This window comes from Hylaeus anthracinus, unplaced genomic scaffold (genome assembly GCF_026225885.1).
Source record: "Hylaeus anthracinus isolate JK02 unplaced genomic scaffold, UHH_iyHylAnth1.0_haploid 5, whole genome shotgun sequence".
NCBI lineage: Eukaryota > Metazoa > Arthropoda > Insecta > Hymenoptera > Colletidae > Hylaeus > Hylaeus anthracinus.
In genome coordinates, this window is record NW_026535322.1 from 538,943 (window position 1) to 560,697 (window position 21,755).

At 46.2% G+C, this 21,755-nt stretch overlaps 1 protein-coding gene across 3 annotated transcripts; it reads left to right on the plus strand.

Moving 5' to 3' along the window:
* Positions 1-709: 709 nt before the first annotated feature.
* Positions 710-18,096, plus strand: LOC128895767 (hillarin). 3 transcript variants are annotated; one of them, XM_054158650.1, is made up of 12 exons: positions 710-1,343; positions 5,082-5,524; positions 8,785-9,049; positions 12,442-12,558; positions 12,712-12,884; positions 13,282-13,525; positions 13,885-14,111; positions 14,281-14,502; positions 14,605-14,754; positions 14,948-15,137; positions 15,714-15,971; positions 16,128-18,096. In XM_054158650.1, exons 2-12 carry the CDS (start codon positions 5,181-5,183, stop codon positions 16,437-16,439), a joined length of 2,502 nt encoding a protein of 833 aa, XP_054014625.1. In that variant the 5' UTR covers positions 710-1,343; positions 5,082-5,180; the 3' UTR covers positions 16,440-18,096. The 3 variants fall into 3 exon arrangements, with proteins under 3 accessions (XP_054014625.1, XP_054014626.1, XP_054014628.1); XM_054158651.1 differs by having other exon boundaries at positions 8,818-9,049; XM_054158653.1 differs by lacking the exons at positions 710-1,343; positions 5,082-5,524 and adding an exon at positions 7,985-8,301 and having other exon boundaries at positions 8,818-9,049.
* Positions 18,097-21,755: the final 3,659 nt, after the last annotated feature.

Below are 21,755 nucleotides of genomic sequence, written 5' to 3' on the forward strand. Positions count from 1 at the left end.
GTCGAGACATCTAAAAAATCTGAGACCCTATACGCTTGATCCGAGTCTCTTTCTAATATCGTCATTTTTCTCTTAGTCTTTGCGGTATCTGTCTGATTTTGTAATTTTTTATTTGGGCTTCGATTACGTTAAAATATTATTCTCCGAAACGAAGATACACACGCAGAGATTGAAAAGTGATCGCATGGAGGATATTCTAAAACGGGGGCCATCAATCTCGGTAAACAGACTCGCAACCCGTTCACCGCTTTCTTTTTTTCCCATGGTGATGGCGTATCGATCAGCCGCTGGAATGAAAGTAGCGAATCGGGACCACGTTCCAACGAGCCAAAGCAGCAGTCAGAGCTTGAAACAATCGTACAAGCTCCGAGAAACGTGTCCTATACGCGACCGCTCGTACCACAAGAAGCATCGCGAAACCAGAAAAAAGAACCTACTTCGTTTCTAACAAATGAAGGACACGGGGATCAGACCCTGTCGCGAGGTCGAGGCCTACCTCTGCGTTTGGTCCATCGAAATTATAAAAATCCGTGCGATTTTATCAACGATCGAGCAGTCTTGGTACCGAGAGAGCCAGCGTCGATCGCGCACAGGTGACAAAGAGACGGAACCTCGCCAGGTGAGCGCACGTGAAAGAGTGATATATACCCACGCTGTTCTCCAACCATAGCGCCACCTGAGAGCGACTATGGTCCCTCAAAATGGCCGTCCCTCTCACCTCAGACCTTCCTGGAACGTCGAAGGAAGCAGGTGGCGATATTCAGGTACAGAAATCTCGCGTGGCCGCCTCGGTTGGTGGCGAGACCTCATTCCAGGCGGCGGACCCACACCGAAAACTGTGCCAGAAACCGTTGGTACGCGTCGTAGCGAAGCTCGAGAGTCGCGGGCCTGTCGGCTACGTCGCAATTGGACGGAGGCGTCGTAAGTCGTAACGCGATCGGCGAGTCCCGTGGAGTCGACACGTCGGTGATACCTGACAGGTGGATCTGTTCCTGGAATCTCGCGTTCTTCTGTTAGCCCTTTTGGCGCGTTGCGCGTGTCAACGGGCGGCTATCGCGTCGGGCGACCTGGTGATTTCAATGCTCGGCGCGAACGTGTAACCGGAAGAAGGAGTCCCGTCCAGTGACATCGTGCGCGATTTTACGGAGTGTCGTGGTTCCCTGTAGGCGGAGCACCAAGGGGGACCGTCGATAGAAAGTAAGTCGTGTCCGGGCTCCGTGGAGAACATTCCTGTTGGGACGTGGACGACGAGGTGGCCCGAGGAGAGATGCTCATGCTCGAACCGAGCGGGAACGAGCATCGAGGATTCCAGTGGACCACGCTGCAGACAAGATTATGAGGACGTGAGTATGCATGGAATATACGCTACTCGAGCAACTCGATATCTAGTTTTGGTAGCCGGGATTCGATGACAGAAGATCGCATCGCGTTAACTAGATGTATTTTGCGATAGATATATATTGCCCTGAGCACGTGGTCGTAAGTAGACCGTTTCTGTGCCCTTTTAGGGTCTCCAAACTCCAAATCTTTCCATTTCCGGTTCGGGAGTAAGAAGTTCGATGGATGCGAATAGCTAGCCAAGACGCAAATCAAATAGACATAATACGGGTGATAGCCGCGTAAAATGGGAGGGAATCTGGCCTTGCTGGCGTGTACTCGACTTTTTTAATCCCCTCGTGCTGCTCCAATTGTTTCGACCGCGACGTGGTCCGGTTGAATCGCCTTTCGATCCTCGCGAATATTTCTTCTCGCGAAACGCCGCCGCTAGGACGTTCATGGTGGGGAAGATTTATTTCGCTTACTCGGGGACGGTACACGTGTTTGACAAATCTGATGCGCCTCGGGGAACTGGTTCCCTCTCGTGCCCCGGTACCAACGAGAATAAACTCGAATCTCTCGATCGCCGTGCCGTGGCAACGTGTACCAGAGAGCTCTGGAGCTGCCCGATCCGCCCGTCCTATGGAATGTCTGCTATTCACCGGTACTTTCGCGCGTTGAGTAACGAGACACACTGGCGCGACTTGTTCCTCCGGAACAATGATGCCGTTAACCTGTTCCGTTCAATCCGAGGGCCCTTGGACTCGATAAACAATCGAATCGGCGAGTACTTCTCGAATCAACGCGTTTAAAAAAAGAGAATCTATATGGATATGGTGGATGAACGAACGGTTTGGAATCTCCAGAGCACGTTTGCGAGCTTATTTGCACTTTGAAACGATGCAGAGCTTCGACCATGATTCTTGGTTCTCTTCGCGATTCTGTAAATCAAAAAAAAAAATACATGTCGAATCGAGTAACCTCATCCTTTTCAAAGTCGGTTGATAAAATGCACGGTATCGGTCGATTTAGCGCCACGATTATTCTGAATTTTCTTACAATGGGATCGGAATGGAATAAAATCGAGGATAAACATCGCACTTCGAATCGGCTGGTGTCAATGTTCAATTACCGCGATCAAGTTTCTCGTTTCTTCGATGCGATACGCGGAATTACGCAGCTGTCCGTGTACGTGTCCGTGTACGTGCGCGAAACAAGCGTAAATACCTAGGAGAAGGTGGGCCAGAATGAGGACACCGGTATCCCAACGAGCATTATATCGAGTGATAAACGGCTCGAGGAACGCGATAAATAATCTTCGCATGCGCGAGGTCGCGAATTTTCGCGCGGCTCGTGTTGTCGTTCGATCGTAATCGTTTTCGTCATGGCGCTTGAACAAGTGCTCTCTCTATTCCCTCGTGCTGATTTCATTATAACACGAGTGACCGTAACACGGCTAAACCTCGAAACGAGGGAATACGCCAGGTGGGAGTCGTGAAATATTCGCGGGTTTTTAGAAATTTATTGCCCTGGAGCTACGCGTTCGATAAAATTGATTTTGTGGTACGCGAATATGCGTTGTTCGTACAGTGCAAGAAAATTTTTCATTCTTTTCGAAAGGGGAATTTTCATTCAAAATGGCTCGTAATTAAGTGAACCAAGACGTTGCGTCGTCGAAAAAGCACGTTGATCGAGGTGGGTCCGCACACGCGCTACCAATGAATGAAATCCGATGTTCGTCCGTAATTGGAAGTGTCGCGTTTTATGGCGATCGTTACGATTTCCTCTTTGGACGTTGCGCAACGTTGCCGACGCTATTAAAATGAACGCCGGCTCGCCGATTTATTTACGCTCGACGAAATCCACCCAATTACGAAAAATGCAGTTGATAAAAAGTAAAAAAATAAAAAATAAAAAATAAAAATAACGCGAGAAGAAAATTAGGGTATGCCAAGTATCGATGGAATTTACGAGTATCCATAAGCGTTTACGACTACCGGTATGCCGAGCGTGGAACACGAATCGATCGAACCCGTTTCTTCGTTAACTCCAACGAATACCATGCGAATGACCACTATCGGCCCGTATAAAGGCTGCACTTCACCAGCAACAACTTCCGTATGCGCATCGTCTCCCTTCGTGTACCTCCGGGACAAACGACGCCGCTCAAGTACCGACTGAAGCTAGTTTCGTATTTAAAATCGACTACTTTTTTTAAGCGTAAAACGAGGATAAAGCTAGGATAAAAATGTTGAAATTTGTTGAAACATCTATATTATTTTGGGCAATTATATTATATTTAAGGTGGGTAGGCAGAAGCGTAGGCAGAGCGACGACTTCCCATGGCGAGGTTTCTTCTTCTTTCAAGTTTCTTCTTCGACACACTTTTCATTGTATTATCTAGGACTTTCTTATTTTAATTGCCGTTTCTTTAGTAGCAAGCGTTGCTATTTGCCAGTGGTGAGAAGAGAAAGAGTTTTTACTGATTTTGGAGTAAAACAAACGCAACTTTACTTGGGTTGTACATCTTCTTCGCCGGTTCTTTCTCAGGAAGACCAGTCTTGCGGGTGTTTTTCTTCGGCGCAAATTTGATCCTGGCAGGGAATGGTCGCGATGGCAAGCGAAAAAAAGAATCAGCGCGTGTCCGGTGACTGGAAAAAACACGATTCGTTGATGCGTGAGAGGGTCTATCACGCGTTTATTACGGTATTGTTGTGCACGGTCGCTAACGGTATGACGTAACCGCCATTGTGGTATCGTTCGCCGCGCAACAGAGTATCCGTGGCCGAGGACTCGCGGAAAGAAAAGGGAAACCTCGATCGTTCTGTGTAACGCTATGCTCGATTATACGAACGGTGAAACTGAGGTAATAATTTCAGAAAAATGAGTCACGGATCATTTAGAAAGTTTTCACGCAAGCCACGACAGGAAGATGCCTCGGAGTTATCGTACCAACGATTGCGAACGTTCTTCGAATATTCAAGGGGATCAGCGCGAGAGGTTAGGTGCAAACGAAGGATAAATTATTAGCGATTATCAGTTAATGCTTTCGAACGTTTTATTAGAGAGATGACTCGACTGTCGATATTATCCAGTAATTGCACGTTGAGAGGAATTGTGAAAACGTCTATCTACTTGTAATATTATTTTTTTATTTTTTATCGGTGTATAGATAGAAACGTGAAAATCTCGATGACGTTATGGCAGGCGTACACGGGGGTCGTAAAATCTGTTGCAATTACCGTTGGTGGTCGCCCACTATAAAAAGTATTGGCAACCGTTTGTTGCAAAAGTTGGCAGGAAAGTGTTGGCGGCACGATAATACACGCGTAGTTTTTTTTTTTTTTTAATAACGCTGATGCGTTTAACTATCGTTCGATCACAGCTCTCCGAGATGCTATCGGTCAGAACTTTGGTATGTTTCTTTTTCCATCTCTCTTCGTGTTCCGGACATCCTGCGAAGGTAATTATTGAGAGTTAGGAAACGGCCTCGGTCTGATTCGCGCGCGCGCGCGCGCGTTTTGCATTACGATAATTGCCTTCAATTAAAAGCGCGCGTTTTGCAGGGCTGTGTGTATCGTTGAACTTATGAAACGCTTTTCCTCGTTTACGCGTTTCCTCGCGGAGGAACGAGATGAAAATCAACCGAGGTGTTCTTCTTGTTTTGTTTCGTCGTACGTGTAACGAGATTGCTGGGAGAAAAGGAGCAAAATAAAAATGTACCGCTGATCGATCTGATGACGTTTCCTGTTTACGTGTCGAAGGTTGTACGCGGTGTATACCAGAGCGAGGTGCAGCGCGGACTGAGGGACACGGAACAACCCCAGGAGCAGGATCACGCAGGATTACCTTAATCGGCGATCATGTATCGGCCGAACTTTTACGAGAGCACGTGCCTTAGGTGCGCGCAGACGGTGTACCAGGTGGACAGGGTGGGTCCTCTGAAGGACTTCACCTTCTTCCACGCAGGCTGCTTCAAGTGCGCTATCTGCGGCACGAAACTGACCCTGAAGACCTACTACAACAACCAGCACACGATCAACGACAAGGAGGTCTACTGCAGCAGCCATGTGCCCAAACCTGGCCCGGGGACCTTGGACGGGTCCAGCGTGGGCATCAGGAGCGCCCTGAACGTTCCAAGGAGCGGTTACGTCAACGAACAGATCAGAGCTGGCGGTGCGTCACCGCGAGGAGTTTATCCACCTTGGTAAGAGATTTTTCATAGCACTCTTTACCTAAAACGTGTCGAGATACATATAAGGCTTTATGTAGCGATCGAAAAGTAGATATTCTTTTATCTTTGTCGCGTTATTGGCATCGTTGGTTGCAATTGAAACAAGTCGAGTAATTTGCATGGTTCTTGTTATTCCCTCGTCGCAGAGCGCCGGAAGTGGCTCCCGAAGGAGCTCGACGATTCAGGGAAAACTGTCGCGTCTCACGGAACATTGCCGATACGTGTAACTTTTCGGGGACGTGACGAGAGCGTAATCGACCGTCTCGAATCCGTTTGACGATTCCAAGGACGTGGCCGTTGACACGCAACCGGTATCGCTGTTCCAAAGGTTATGGGTTGAGCTACGCCGCCGGAACGTTTCACGCCGCCTTAAAGATAACTTGAAAGCGATCGAGAACTTGATCTACGATTCTTTTTTCTCTCCGCTTCTTTACGTTGCCTTGATCGATCAAAGAAGAGGGATAATTGGGTCGAACTGAAAATTGCTAGGAAAAGAGTAATTTAGGGAGATTTATCGGATAATCAAAGCCAGAAGTTGTCGATCGTCGCGACGAGGCGCTCTCAGGCGTCGTTAAAATTCTAACGTTGTTCGACATAGACCTCGTTTGCTTTTTAATGAATACGCCGTGATACGTGCGACCGTAAAACGCCAACTACAACACGCGGGGGAGAATTAACGCTCTGTTTTACGTTTCCTGTGTTCTAAATGAGAATTCGAACGATACCCCGGAAAGTCGATCGACTCGCTTCACGTTCAGTTTCACCACTTTCCCTTCGGTGAGATCAAGTGCAGTGCAAACGGCATGGTCTTTTGTGCTAAACGATCGCGTTAACGTCGCCGTTGATCGCTTTGCTTTATCACCAACAACATTATCTTTCATTGCGTTCCTGTAAAGAAATTTAAAAACCATTCTCCGGTAGTTCGATGATCGATTAACAAGTCCCTCACGTAACTCGGACACTTTTCTGCACGTCCATGGTCGTGTTGAATTTTTCTCACGGACACCACGCGACAATTATTTCCTACAAACACACTTCGATTCAGAGGCAGGGCTCGAGTCCTATATACGTGTCATTCCTCCGCTCTTTACTACCGTGCTATCCCGCCTCGTTCATCTTCGTTACATAACGCATCGCTGTTGTTGGCCTTAATCCGACGATGTCTCGAACAAAGTCAGGACCGCGATTGTGCGCGCGAGAACCGCACTTGCTCTTCAGCCGGAATGTCAATGGCTGACCCGATTCCATTGAAACAATCGCGTGTCCAAGGGATCCGCGAGTCAGACTTCGCGTACTCCTTTCGATCGGGGAAATAATAATGAATTTTTAACGTTCGCTGAAACCATCGATTTCGTTCTAAGAGGACTTGGCTAGTTTTGCTTTCTCGAAAATATTAAAATATCGCGAAAAACGATACATTGTTTAGCTATGCAAATTTTTGGCACAATGTAAGAGAGCACGCGACGTAGCCGTACCAACTGAAACTACAAGGGGTTTGTCGCTGTTTTGTATTCAGCTTTTTGCCAGTGGTTGAAGCGAGTGGTTGACATTAGAAACTACCGACACTTTGACAGTGTAGTTCGCAGAATGCGCGGTATATTTTGAAGAGAAACGATCGAGGAATACAGAATACACCTTCAACTGTAGGAATGCGATATATTCGAAGAAACGTATTTTAGCTAGTTCAGAAATTGAAGCTGTTCGAATTCTATATTTGAGAATGGAGCGAAAATTAATATCCTCGGCTATAATTGAAAAAGAGATTGTTCGCGTTTAACAAGAATCTAAACGAACAAAATCTCTCGGGTACCTCGTGGAATATTTGAGTCTGACAACACGCTAAATCTGGGTAAACAAAATTTCATCGAACCCCGGGGAGAATTTAATTGCGGTAACGCAGTAACGCGATTAAATTCAACGAAACATCGTTAATCCAAATTAATTGAAGAGGGAGGTCGTTCGGTATTGAGGGAAAGTGCGGATTAACGAGGCTAGATCGCTGAGATTTTACTACACGGCCAGGAAAATAAACGAAAAGGCAGTAAAGCCTGTTTGATTTCGATTACTTCTGCAATGGAGGACGTAATGGAATATCATGCAGACCATCCAAGTTCAGCTGAACAGCTGCCGTCTTTTCTAGTAACACGTACCTAAAATAAACGATGTCGATTGTGTAATCTTGAACAAGCTTCTATTTATAATTATTAATAATAATGATTTACAAAGTTGCGATGGTCTCGTCGTCAATTTTCGATAAACGCGAAGGGGATCGTTTTCTCCGTCCAGTGGCACGCGAAAGGCATTCGCGCACACATGGATTACGCGTGCAGTGGAAGAATTTCTTGTAACCGTGTTTCACGAGTTGAGAAGAAGAGAAGCGCGTAGGCTTCGTCGCGAGTGAATGAACCTCGGGAGCAAACGAGCGAGAGGTGTAACACATTCATTTAAAACGGAGCCACTGCACTCTCGTAAACGATCGTGCTCGCGCGTCAGATCTCGATACGTCTAGTTCTGGCTCGTAGTAGACGCGAGTACCTGACGATCAAAAATTCTAGTTTCTAGTCAAATGTTTGTTGGAATAATCGTCAGCCTGTGTTAGTTATGCCAATTAAACGGGACCTTAAGACTATTGGAATGCGGCGCGTGTTATTGTCACCGCCCTTGGCATACGTTATAAAAACTCGCGCTCGCCGGAACTGCGGAGAAACACTGTTACCAGGCAACATTCTTAAGCTCGTCGCCTATAATCGGTAATTTTCGTGGAAATACGTAGCACACTACTTACTCGCGTACTTGCACCTACGAGCTCTGTGCTCTCCGACGACGTGCTCTCGCTATGGACGCAATCGTTTTTCCCAGCTCGCGAACAGCACAGTCGAACTCGTTCCAAACCTCTGTCTTAACTCTTTGTGTATTCAATCTGGTCCACCACGTGTACAGTTTACATAAACTTTTATCGTTAACTATTATACGACTCGTAAATTCCCGCGGATTCGTCCGGGCGCGAGTGAACTCTTTGATAACCAAACGGTGAAACTTGCGATACCGTCACTTGGCCATAATTTTCAAAAAACGTACGAATTTCATTTAACGTTAGTTAGATAAGAAAATCGAGGAGTGACAACAAGGGGAATAATAATACGAAATTGAAACAGCTCGGAAGGAGACACTCGCGGGAATCTTCGTAGACGATCCCTGGGCCCCTGAAGACCCGTTGCATAATTTTGTTCCAGTTACGATAATGTAGACTCGCCTAATTATGCCAGGCACCTAAACGGACACGGTTCACCCCCGGCTACGAATTCGTCCAATCGTGAGTTTCATGGGAATGCCGGCGGAGGTGCGACTTCGCCTTACAACCACAATTATGCCGGGGACGGGAGCTACCAGTACGGGAGGTTCGACGCGAGTGCTCTTCACATCGCCCATGCCCTTAAGCAGACGGAACTTCAGAAGGGCTACAGCAAGGCACGCGAGAAGCCCATCGATTATTATCTGGTGAGTCATTGGCATTAGTCGGTGAAATGATTCGTCATGGTCGTTCGCCGTATTAGGAGCGGGTTACCTATTCCAGCGGCGAGTCGGCAATTACGTCGCTACGGGTTAATTACGTATATACTGGTCGGGATTGGTTCATTGAAATATCGTTTCGTTGCCTCGACACGAACTTGTCGACGCTATATCGCGACTTTCGATTCGGAATCAGGATTCGTTGACGCGATACTACGCGCGGAGTGTTTGGAACTCGAACACGCGATGATTTTAGAGTTACCGGGTGTACAGGTTGAGTCACCAGGACGACTACTTACACTTTTAAAAATCGTAAAATATTGCATGTTTTTTAAATTACGACATCTAGTTTGAAAAAGAACGAAAACCGGCCTTTTCTCGAGTGATCGAGATCTCAGGACCGTGGAGTTGGTTCCCTTGGCAACGAGCCGCGAATTACAATAAAATCTGGTATTTCGATCGTGTTCGGCGACGCGTGGAAATCATGGCGGTGATTAGCCTGAACGTGGGACGTAGGTGCATTTTAATGGAAAATAGTCGGGTTCCCGAATTTCCGATCGGCGGAATGCGGGCCGAGCGGCATTCCGTGTCGGGCCGTGACTTTCATGCGCGAATCGCTCGACAAGGAAGGAATGTGTACCGCGGCGAAGACGGACTTTACATGAAAATGAGATTGCCGCTTTTCCCATCGGGCCAGGCGTAGAAGAAGGCCGAGCCGCTAGTCGCTCCACTATCGGTGCGCGCGTTTTCTCTCAATCCGCTTTCGCGTGCACATCCAGCTAAACGCGTTCTCCAAATTATCGGACGCCCGCGGAAGCGTAAGGGCTTGCTCTCTCTTTGAAACGATCGGTGATATCCTTTTCAACCAGTAAAGTTTCCTTGTCCAACTTTTTAACCAACACTAGCTACAATTTCTATTTATCGACGCTCTTCTTCTGAAGCAGTTTCTAAATTACTCTTCTCGGAATATGCAGTGGACGATCGATTTCTACGATTCGCGGAACCGTGAACCGCGGATTACTCAGACGTCGATCTTGGACCGAAGGAGTCGTTCGAGCAGACGATTTCTTCGATCGCAAGAACACTGTCCTGCTCACGACGCCGGTGAAGCATGAACACAAAAATCGTTACGGACAGAAAGAAGATGGAAGACCGATCGTCTATTTTCGCGTTCTTTCGTCAAGGTTTCGTGTGGCATATCGCTATATAAACGTTCTGAGATCCCAGAATCCATAACAAATATTCCATTTCTTAGAAAGAACATAAAGAAGAATTCTCGTTTTCAAATAAAGTATCGGTTGGTGATTCGACCTACATTTTCCAACTACCACCGAACCCGAAAGCGATCGAAACGAACGTACTCGCGTTGAAACGATAACTCGAATCAAGGAAATCTAACGTTCAATTATTTTAATTAGTCCGGGAAATTTTATTTTCACGTTCCTTCGTCAAGATTTTCCATCGAAGCGTCGACTCTTAACCAGCTTCCGGGGGCATTAGTTGAACAATACGGCGAACATCCTCGTGAACATTACTGGAACTGTTACCACGGAAGAACGCGTACCCTCTTTCCCTCGTTCGCAGGAGCACGCGAAGGAAAGGCTCGTGCGCGTATCCAGAATCGCTTCCGCTTGCGGTACTCCACTGCACTTGATGGCTAATTAGAGAATCGTTTGCCCGGGCCGCGGTAGGAATCGCGTGCACGCGAGGAACAGAGAGAAGGAGAAAGAAGCTGGCCGTGTGCGTATCCTGTTTAAGAGCGATCGCGGCTCGCTTCTCACGCACATTCGCAAATCGAACGAACCACGGATGCTAATCGAAATCGAACGACTCGGTTTTTGTTGTTGGTCGCTTTCAAGCAAACCCGCACGATCCGAATGAATTAATTCGTGCACGTAATATTATGAACCCTAGAACTAATTAAGCGTGAAGTATTTATTGTCCGTTGAACTCGGACCTTAATTAAGCTCATGATTATTTAACAAACCGTTTAACTTTATAATCGTGGCGAAATACTGGGGCATTTTAATTAAGCCGAAATCGATACCTATAATTTATTCGTGTTTCGTTGATAGACCTTGAATAATCAATCGTTCGATGAATCTTTTAATTAGTGTATACCTACATTCGTTCGAGGGAATTCAATATTTGCCTCCAGTTCGCTCACGAGTGTCTCGTCGGTGGGAGGTTGGAACGTTTTCCTTGAAATTCAACCGACAACGTGGACTTTTACTGTCATTACTTCGTATCGATACGCACGAAAGCATGCGAGTAGCGGATGACTTTCAGTAAGATTGACATCACGAGTGTTTAGCTGGAACGCGTCGCGAATTAAACATAGCTCCAGGCTCGAGGGAAACGCAAACAAAAGTCTCGGTGGAACCTTGGTTAACCAGTCACGCGAGGAAAAATCAGATGAAATTACTTCTTCGATGGGTCGAGTAAACAGATTGACCGAATTAATCCTACTAGCGCGCGCTTTCTCGTGGTCTCGAAAGTACGCGACTCTTGCTGACTCGTTTCGGATCGTAAGCGGCAAGATTCGTGGAACAAACAGTCGAATCGACGCTCGTAAATCTCAGAATCGAAGATTTGGACGCGTTCGATACTCGATCACCCTACCACCGCGAGAAACTTTCGGTAAAAATAATATATCAATGAAACGATTTCTGAATGTTACTCAAACAGGAGACGGATAATATCGTCGGTTAATTGCTCGAAATGCTTTCCGAGATTGTTTCGAACGTCTAGAAATGTCAATGCTCTCTAACATTGTCCTTATTTGTGGTTATTTCACGCAATAACGTGCGCGGCCATGACGTAAGTGTAGCGTGGGCTTCGCTGTTTGTACACGCGAGCGGAGGAAATTGCTTGCGCAATAGAACGGCACATCTGAAGTTCTGTAACGCCTGTTCGAGGCGCTTGGTCTTGTTCTCGAACTTTGAGACTTTTAATTGTGATGTTGAATTTTTTACATTTACACGAGTCCAAATCTGAATCGGTAGCGAAACGAACTTGTCTCGCCGAATCTCTGTTCCATTGCGTTGCGATCGCGTCGATTCGTGGTTGGCGATCATGGAACTCGTCGGTTCCGGCGGGACTCTGCCAGAAGGAAAGCAGAAACGCGGCGTGAAAGTAAACTCGATAAAAAACTGGACTAGGCCAGCCTTTGAACGACTTAGGCGCGGCTTCAGCTTTTTGATAGTCGAAGAAGACGTCCCGGCTTAATTGCACCTGTTCGGGTGAAACTCGTCGCGAGTTGCACGGTTCCTAGAAGCGATCCGTCCAATTGCTTCCAATCTTGTATACGAGCGACCGTCATTGGCAGTTGAAAAGAATGCTTCCAAGGAGAGAGGTATAAAATTTCTTATGATTACCAGGACCGAGACGAGCAGACGCGTTTGGAGATGAAGCATCGCAAAGAAGAGGATGACCTCTATCGAAAGTTTGCTCACCATCGCGAAGAGGAAGACAGACGAATTCGGGAGGAATTCAGAGTAAGTGTTCTCGATCCATTCCATGATTTCATGTAGTTTAAGGGATTTACAATTTGTACGAGGAGAAGTGGTGCTATTCCTATCCATGTAGCGGCGCACATCTCTGTATAAAGAACGTTGAATATTAATCTGGCGTTTCTCTGACCCGGACAGGACGAATGGGAGAAAGAGCTGGAGCAGCTATCGGCGCGATGGGAACGCGAAAAAGGCGGAAGAGTACGTACCCAGCAATTTCAGCAGGAGAAGGAGGACCTGGAGAAGAACATGACTCTCCGCAGGGACAAGAAGAAGGAAAGTCTCACGCGCAAAATGCTGGAGCACGAACGGTACTCGTTACCTAATTAGACTGATTCCATGCCGACGAGAGCGCAAATTTGTTGCGCCAACTCGTTCCAAACGAACCCTTTGGTCTTGTTGTCACATTTTCAGCGAGAGATATTTGTCTATTTACTCACTGGAGCCTTGTAAGCGTTCCCCTTTGAATCTGCTCACAATCAGACTCGACAACAACTTCTCGTTCATCTCCTTATGCGCTTAAGATCATATTCGTGCGCGTATTCATTCGAAACCTTGGAAACGTCAACTCGACATAGTTTGCTTTCGATACGTGTTCCCATACTCCAAGAAATCACGGAGTATGGAAACACGTGGAAATGTTGGAAACCTGTCGCGCAATGGAAACTCTACGACACGGTCCTAACCCAACTCCCGATCAATTTTCAGGGCAGCGACTGCGGCGTTGGTGGAGAAACAGAGCTCGGAGATGTTGGAGCTGATCAATGAGGCGAGAAGCGAGTATATGCGCCAGGAGAGCCTGTACCTGGACGAGGGGGACGGTTATGCCCAGGAAGCACCCCCTCTGCCTTATCCATCGCGCGCGCCACCCCCGCAACCTCCAGCCTTGGCCAAGTATCACATCTACAACGATCCTCTGGAGTTTGCTCACATGGATCAGATAGCTATTTCGGTAAGCTTCCGACAAAGGCTGCCCTTTTAACGGCGGATCTTCCTGTAAATGTAATATCGACGATGCGTGCACGGCGCGACGGACTACAGCCACGGAATTTTAAAGGGTAGCTCGAATCGGCGTCGATATTTTCATATGTTCGCGATATGGCTTTCTTATCCTACATCCCCATGTGCACGGAGACCTTTGGGTAATCGATTTACGATCCGTCTTTCGTGCCTGAATACATTGTCGAGACACGATACCAAACCTCAGAAACAAATCGAATATTGGGGTGAAAAGAAAGAAATACCTTTTATTATCGGCAATTAAAAAAAGAGGATGATTTACCGATTCTCGTTTGTGTCTGCGGGAACCAGGTAGCCCAAGAAGATCAGAAAACGTTCACGGACCTAGTGCGACAGTTGGTGAGCAGATGCGGATCAGATATAGAAAAGGCGAGGACGATATTCCGATGGATCACCGTGAAGAATCTGAATACCATGCAATTCGATGAAAATCTACGCGGAGACACGCCCATGGGGTTGCTGAGGGGCATCAAACACGGAACGGAGAGTTACCACGTTCTGTTCAAGCGATTATGCAGGTGCGTCGAGCAACTTATACAATACAAGCCTAAATAACATTTTTCTCGCTTGCACGTTTGTCAAGGGCACAGCTCAGGGCTGGAAGGGGTGAACTTACAGAGCTTTTACAAACTGTTTATTCACGATAATTTCATATCGAAGACTAAACGTCTGATTCTATTGTTGCAGTTACGCAGGTCTGCACTGCGTTGTCATAAAGGGTTACAGCAAATCGGCTGGATATCAACCAGGGGTCTGTTTCGAGGACAACAGATTCCGAAACAGCTGGAACGCGGTTTATGTGGCTGGCGCGTGGAGATTCGTTCAATGCAATTGGGGAGCACGACATCTCGTCAATGCCAAAGAAGTTCCTCGTCCAGGTCAACCGAAAGCCAAGAACGATAGTCTGAGGTAAACTTTCAAGCTGTTGATCGATCAAAAACCATTTAACATTTCAAAACGGGAATCCAAACGATGTCAACTATTAAAATTGCTGCTCTTGCTGTTCGTCAGATACGAGTACGACGACCATTACTTCTTGACGGACCCGCGGGAGTTCATCTACGAGTTCTTTCCCCTCCAGGAAGAATGGCAGTTGCTCAAACAACCGATTTCACTCAAAGACTTCGAGGAGCTGCCTTTCGTTCGATCTTTGTTCTTCAGGTGAGGCGACCGCGTTCCCGTTTTCTCTTCGCAAACACCCTTGGACCAAGTTTCACGGCGCTAAATTATTGTATAACCGTTTGCTTGATCTCAATATTTGTCGCCTCAATTTCTCCCCGACGCGCACACGCTCCATACGAGCGAATGTGCACCGCGCGGGAGGAAAGTTACGCGATTAATGTAAATTCGACAGGTACGGCCTTTACTTTCCGGATACGAACACGAACGCCGTTATGTACACGGATTCGACGGGTGCAGCGACCGTCAGGATAGCCATGCCAGCGCATATGCAGTCTTCCCTCATTTTTCACTACAATCTAAAGTTTTACGACAACGACGGCGACGGCTACGACGGAGTGTCGCTCAAGCGTTTCGTCATGCAGGTAACTTTGAGAGCTGGTCAAGATTTGATTCGAATCTTATTTGTTTGGCAGATATCATTTTTCAATATATTAATATATAATGTTGCCCACGTTTGATTTCGACGCATCGAGCAACGTCGCGCGTCGTTTCTAAAGTGAAAACAAAACTTTCCCGCGATTATCACGAGTCACCGAGTTAATTACCACCGCCGCTATTCGTATAAACTAATTAGAAAAGTATAATTAAAACGAGGAGACCTTTAATGGAAGTTTAAGTGCCACCTGCTAATTAATTGCTCGGAAGTGAAATTAATTGGCCGGCGGGAATACGCGCAAAGTTAGGTTACAGGAGCTTTCTAGTGTCAACGCTTACTGTTTGCAATAATAATAACGTCCTTAAATATTGGTTTTCGACGTTGCGATAACGAGCTATTCGAATAGTGAAAGGTACACGCCTGAAAATTGTACCGTGGACAAGACCGTGGCATTTGCGTGGATCGTTTTTAATTTCGTAAAAACGAAAAACGTACGTCTCGTTGGATAATCGAAAGCCCAAATAAAGCTAATTCTTATCGTCTGACTATTACGTGTTCGCAGTCCGTGGTTGGGAACATAGTCGCGTTTCGGGTGCACGCGCCATGTTCCGGGGCTTTTCTTCTGGACATATTCGCGAACGCTGTGACACCGAAGGAATATCTGACAGGTGAACCAATGAAGTTCAAGAGTGTGTGCAAATTCAAGATCGCCTGCGAAGAACTGCAGACGGTAATGGTACCATTGCCAGATTGCGCCAGCGGGGAATGGGGTCCCACAAAGGCGACCCGATTGTTTGGACTCATACCGATCACGCATCAGGTACGTTGATGTTTCGAAAGGATGGGAGATATCGCTTGAGAAAAGCATTTAAATATATTTCAAGAGATGAGAAAATCACCTTCCATACGAGTGGCCATTAATGTTTTCGTACCTTTACCTTCACCCTGTGTTCGAAAATTTCATTTCCGATCGTAGGAGGCACTGGTATTCGCTGGTCGCGAGCTGGAGATCCAATTTCGAATGTCGAGACCGCTGACCGATTTCATGGCGACGTTGCACAAGAACGGGATCGAGGAGAAACGCCTCTCCAAATACGTCACGCATTCGATCGCCGACGACGACGTGGTGACTTTCTCGATCAGCTTTCCCGAGGAAGGCCAATACGGTCTGGACGTTTACACCAGGGAATCGACCAGCCCGACGACCGTCCCTCACGATATCACCGGTGAAAAGCACTTGCTCACGCATTGCTGCAAGTATTTGATCAACTCCAGCAAGCGGAACTAACGCCATCGCCAAGCAGTTGTACAGAGTGGACCGATGGCTACAGTGATGCATTCTACATATGTTATATACGACTAGAACCTATTCCGCTAGTTTTAGACGAAGACATGTCGCGTGCATCGTGGAAGATCGGCAAATGTGCTTCGGTTTCCTTTTCGACCATCGATGTCTTCCTTTTGTCTCGGAATAGGTTTAAAGTGACGCGAAAGAACTAATCAGCAAGATTAACCTTTACTTGCCAGTAAATTATCCGTTGACTAAAGAAACTATTGCGACAAGTGTTTGTTCGCAGAGAAGACGGGAACGAACATACCGTTTCGAATGGATGCGCAAGAATCCTTGGGTGCGAGCAGTCTTGAGAGATCGAGTATAAAGTCACGAAGGTTTCTTCTCGTTTGCCATGAGTGGCCAATTAATCTTGCCCAGACGCTAATTCGACAGAACACTGTTAGCGTCGGAGCTTTCAACGCGTGGACAATGTATATACTTACTTACAAAGGGTAAAGGTATCCACGAAACATTTTGTACTAGTCGTGCACAAAGAGATGCACGCTTCAGAAAGAATGGGACCGATTCGGACGGACAGGTGCAAACTCTTGACGCGCGACTCGTACGAGAACCATTTCGCAAGAATCAACGCAGTAACCCGATTATTCCGAGCTGACGCGCTACCTCCACGTTCTTCGTAGTTAATAATAACGGTAAGCTTACTAATTTGTCGATGTCAATTATCGAGGAAGAATTATGTTTAATTTCAGCACTTGTCGTATCACGAGATATAAACGAGCAGCATAATCGTGTCGGAAGCGTAAGGTATATTTAATAGGACCCTTATTTAATTCGTTAATTTTTCCATGCCAACTGTCGTCCGTGTTTTCACGTGAAAGTTGGCAATTATAGTTAACTAGCTTTTGGAGATCGTGCGGTGCTCCCCGACCAAATAAATCAAACTTTCTCGCCCTCCCTCCCCACTCCGCCCTGGTTACCAGTTCGAAGCGTTAATCCCAATTACCTCGGGTCGTTTTCATTCAATCCCTGAAATCGCGTTTACGAATCGAGGAGCATCGTATATGTATTTTATTACGCGTGGTGCTTTGCGTATAGTAATTATGGACGCAATCGTTTCGATTCCGTTGGTCGGTGGTCGACGTTGATTCGAGCCGAAGAAATACCGATGGGGATGATTCATCGTGAAATAGTGAAATCGACGATCGACGTTCACGACACTGTATGGCGTAAATAAAGTTACTCGAGTACGGTACGATTTAAAGGGCGGGTGAAGGAGGGCTTTGAATTCGTAAAATTTTGCGGTTACGGCGGTTTCCGAAGTTCAGGTGCTATATGTTACTCTGTCACGACTAATTGCACAATTCTAGTTATGTTTGAACGCGAGAAGCGTGGCTATGCTAAACTCTTTAAGAGCTTTGCAGGAAGGAACCTTGCTAAAGGCTTTCATATTTTTTTAAATCGACAAATATTTATTGGAATACTTTTCCAAACAAAAAATCAATAATTTGTTAGTTATTCTACGCGATAGAAGAGGAAAGTATAAGTTTTCTTTCCTGCAAGATAAAATAATTTAGCGTTTCCACTCTTTCCACGGCATGACGCTCAGAGCGAACAAAAATTGTTTGTAGTAATAAAAACTATATATTTGTTATTTTTCGTAATATCAATGTTTTTCCCTCTTGTTGTTACTGGGAAATGATAACAACTCTTATGGGGTAGAGAGGCGAGGGGAGGAACTCTCCCCTCTCGATTCACATTTCCATTACCACGGAATAACGTATAACTGGGGCTTGATAATCTTGCTCATCGTTTCTTCCTAACGAGCGTGTAAATTAATTTTTATACATATACTACGAGTAAGTAATAGAGACTCGTGTTCTTGTAAAAAGGTATTTAATAAAATCATAATTTTACGGAGACTCTCTGTATTTTGTCGGAAACAAAATTACGTGACTGTAATTTCGTAAATAATGCATAAATAATAATTTATATGTATTCGATCGTGTCTCGTCGATTCGTTAAAAAATCTAGAAATTATTGGTCTATATTTCTCAGTGATAACAAGAAATATGAATTTCGGATTCCTCGGGTACGTTAATTAATTCGTATAGTCAGTTTGTAGGCACAGACACGCGGTAGATACCTTTCATACTGGCTATCGATTTCCCGCCAAAACGTTTCGCCTTTCCAACCGTAGGTGGCAGCACGGCTCGCAATTCTCGCGTCCCGCGTGGTCCCGTGTCGAAGACAGAAGCCGGCAGTTTAATTAAAAGTGGCAAATAAACGTCGATTATCTCGTGAAATACGCGAAACTGTGCCGAATCGAAGATAAACTCGAAACTCCCTCATCCAGGCAAAGAAACGGTTACCTCCTACAGTCTCCTGTTCGATGTCGACAAGCATTCCAAGTACCGATCTTGCGAGTATCATTCGGCACTGTTCCATAGCAGGTTGGACGAATGACGTGAGTTTATTAACTTTATTACCTCGTCAAGTCAAAAGTATCTACCGATAGACGGATATTATCAGGCAATGTATACTTTGTTTGCAATGTATTATCGAGGAAAACGCTGATACGTGTAGTACCGACATGCATTCGCGAATCACCCTGTATATGCGCAGTTTCACTCTGTTTTCTAATCTTACGCAGCGCACGGCCAACGAAACTACTTAAAATGCACTCGTAATCGGAATCCCGCTCGTATCTGGCCGCATTACGCTGTTTTCTCATAATTGTGAAAAGTTTCGCGGTCGTACGTTTATTAAACGCAGCTTCCTGGTTGCTATGCTTCGTGCGCGCGCGAGCGCACCCAGAGACCTCCTGTAATGGCAAACAAAGTTCTAAAAAACCAATTTCAACATTTACAACCAATGATATCACTCTTTTCTTACTTAAAAGAATATTTTCATCGTCGAGCAATGTTAATTTTGTTTGGATTACTAGCGTTTTAGCGATCAATTTTACATGGTTCTTCGATAAATTCCTGTTATCGATCGATGTTAAAATTTTGACGACAACACGATTCTCCGTCTCTCTATATCGGACTCTTCTAAACGCTCGCGCGCAGGCTCACTGCAACGGCGAGCGGAGTTTTAAAAAATCAATTTTAACATTTACGAACAATTAATCGAGCCGAAAGCGCACCGCGCCAGTTATCGATTTCGTTCGTTGTCTCCCATATAAGGTTAGCTTTTGAAAGTTAAACGTCCCGTGTCACGTAAAACGTACAATGTATAGAGGGTGCCCTCGGTGTGTGCAGTAAAATTATACTTTCTAAAACACCGTCCTCCTACACCGAAAATCGATTGTCCCCGATACACACTGTATATAGGATTCCACCCTCTGTATGGATTTACGATACATATTTATCAGCAGCTTCGATGCAACCGTTGGCGTCGGACGGTTTATTCGTTGGACCATGCGACGAGCGACACCGATTGCGACTCGCGATCGATATAACCAAGAAAATTCGTCCGTGACGCGAATTAATTTACGAAACGAGTGGATACCGAGAAGTTTCAGTCTCAAAAGCGCGGATCTCTTTGGTCCTCTATTATACAGGGTGCTCGACTGCGAACGGAGCAGCCGCTCGCCTCGTTCGATACGTTGATCCACGGCATGGCGATAACAAAGATATATCATCGAATGGTCGATTCTTAAATATAAAAAGGAACGAAATGCTCGAAAAAATTGCATAGCTTTAAGATGGAGTAAAATTCACGTGAGATTTTAGACGGGATACTTGAGTTTCGTGTTTGGTGGATCACCCAGTATCTCTGTTGCTGTGTCGTTATCATCGGGAACCAATTATCGGACTCGTCTCGCGTATTATTCGTTCGAGGAAACTCACGGTACGGTTTCTTCGGTGGCGTTGCCGAGAAGGCGACGCGAATAGGGAAAACTTGTCGTCTCTCTGAGCCGCTAATTAAATAGCCACCAATTCCGACTGTCCTTTCCGCGGTAACTTCCGGAACAGGCCGAAGTCGGAGTCGAATAGGACGGGAAAGAAAGTTTTCTTATCCCAGCTCGCGCGGAAAGAATGACTCTCGTAATTCGCGTGGCGCGAGCGCCGGTTTGTGATTTATGGGACGCTAAGTGGCCCATTGTAATTGCAGATGAGGGTATTTACTGTTGTCGTTATTATTATTGCGAGCAGCGGTGAAGATGGGAGAGGTGATCCTCTCGCCGCTCGGAGAATAGCATCTCTGTTACGAGCAATGGCGGCTCGTTGTCGTTGAAACCCGTGAAAAGGGAGGATTTGTACGATTTTAGAGGAAGGTTCGAGGATTTGTCGTTTCTATTCGATTTACTTCGTTTACTTTAGTTTTTACGCGATTTACCTTGTATATTAGTGAGAATTTTTCACGGAACATAGTTTGGGTAACTCTGGCATACGGCGACTAATCTCTGGGAGTATGCATTCCACGTAAAGAATAACGCTTCCTAGCGGCCTCGTCCGGCGCACCTCCGAATAATTGCGTGCCGAGTTCCTCGGGGCCGCGACGTGTTTATTTATCGTCGATTGTTGTCGCGCCGGCATCAGAGGCTTGCGGCGCGTTCCCCTGGCCGACAACTTTTTCTTGGCTCGCTCGCATTAAAATTCGTAGAGTCCCGCCGTCGGCGTCGGAGGAGCGGCCCCGGGTCGTCTACGCGCGTCGCGTCATCCCCATACCCCTTCGCGCGCTTAAAATACACACACGCTCGACTTTACGCCGTAAAAGCTATTGCCTTTCCGAGCCGGGACTATTTTTGCACCGTACGCCCCCAACCGTCTCCTTCTCTAATCTGAACCCAAGCCGAGAGGATCTATAATGCATGCCGTGTGCGCGCGCGAGGGTATTTCCAATCCTACGGGATCCCTCTGCCGCCCTTCTTGCACGAGCCGCGCGATAGCAAAAGGGGAGGGAGTCGAAACATCGGGCGTCCAAGTGGCGTCATGCTTTGGCGGATGGATGCGACTGACACCCCCCTTTTTTCAACGATCAAGTGTCCCCCCTCAAAAATCTTTTTACTTCCTGTAAAGTAATTTTTATAGATTTAACGTAATTTCAGAAATATTTACACGCGTTGCATTATTGCACGTAAAGACGATATCGCTCGAGATACGCGAGAAGGATAGTTACACGGAACAAGAGCGAAGAAAAAGCAGGAAAATTCTTGTACCTCTTGAATTTTTCTACTTTTGTCTCGTTTTTCCTCTGTTTTACTCCCCTACTTATGTTCCTTATCTACTTTCCAGTGTTTTGCAGTAGTAATATTCATTCTGTATCCATTAAAATTCTTCTTCCTTTTGAAATCTACTGCTTTCA

What these genes read in the sequence shown, in the direction of transcription:
- LOC128895767 (XM_054158650.1), top strand. Translation starts at nt 5,181, where the DNA reads ATGTATCGGCCGAACTTTTACGAGAGCACGTGCCTTAGGTGCGCGCAG. An exon ending in CGAGGAGTTTATCCACCTTG is followed by an intron (nt 5,525 to 8,784) that starts GTAAGAGATTTT and finishes ATTTTGTTCCAG; the next exon opens with TTACGATAATGTAGACTCGC. An exon ending in GCCAAGAACGATAGTCTGAG is followed by an intron (nt 14,503 to 14,604) that starts GTAAACTTTCAA and finishes GCTGTTCGTCAG; the next exon opens with ATACGAGTACGACGACCATT.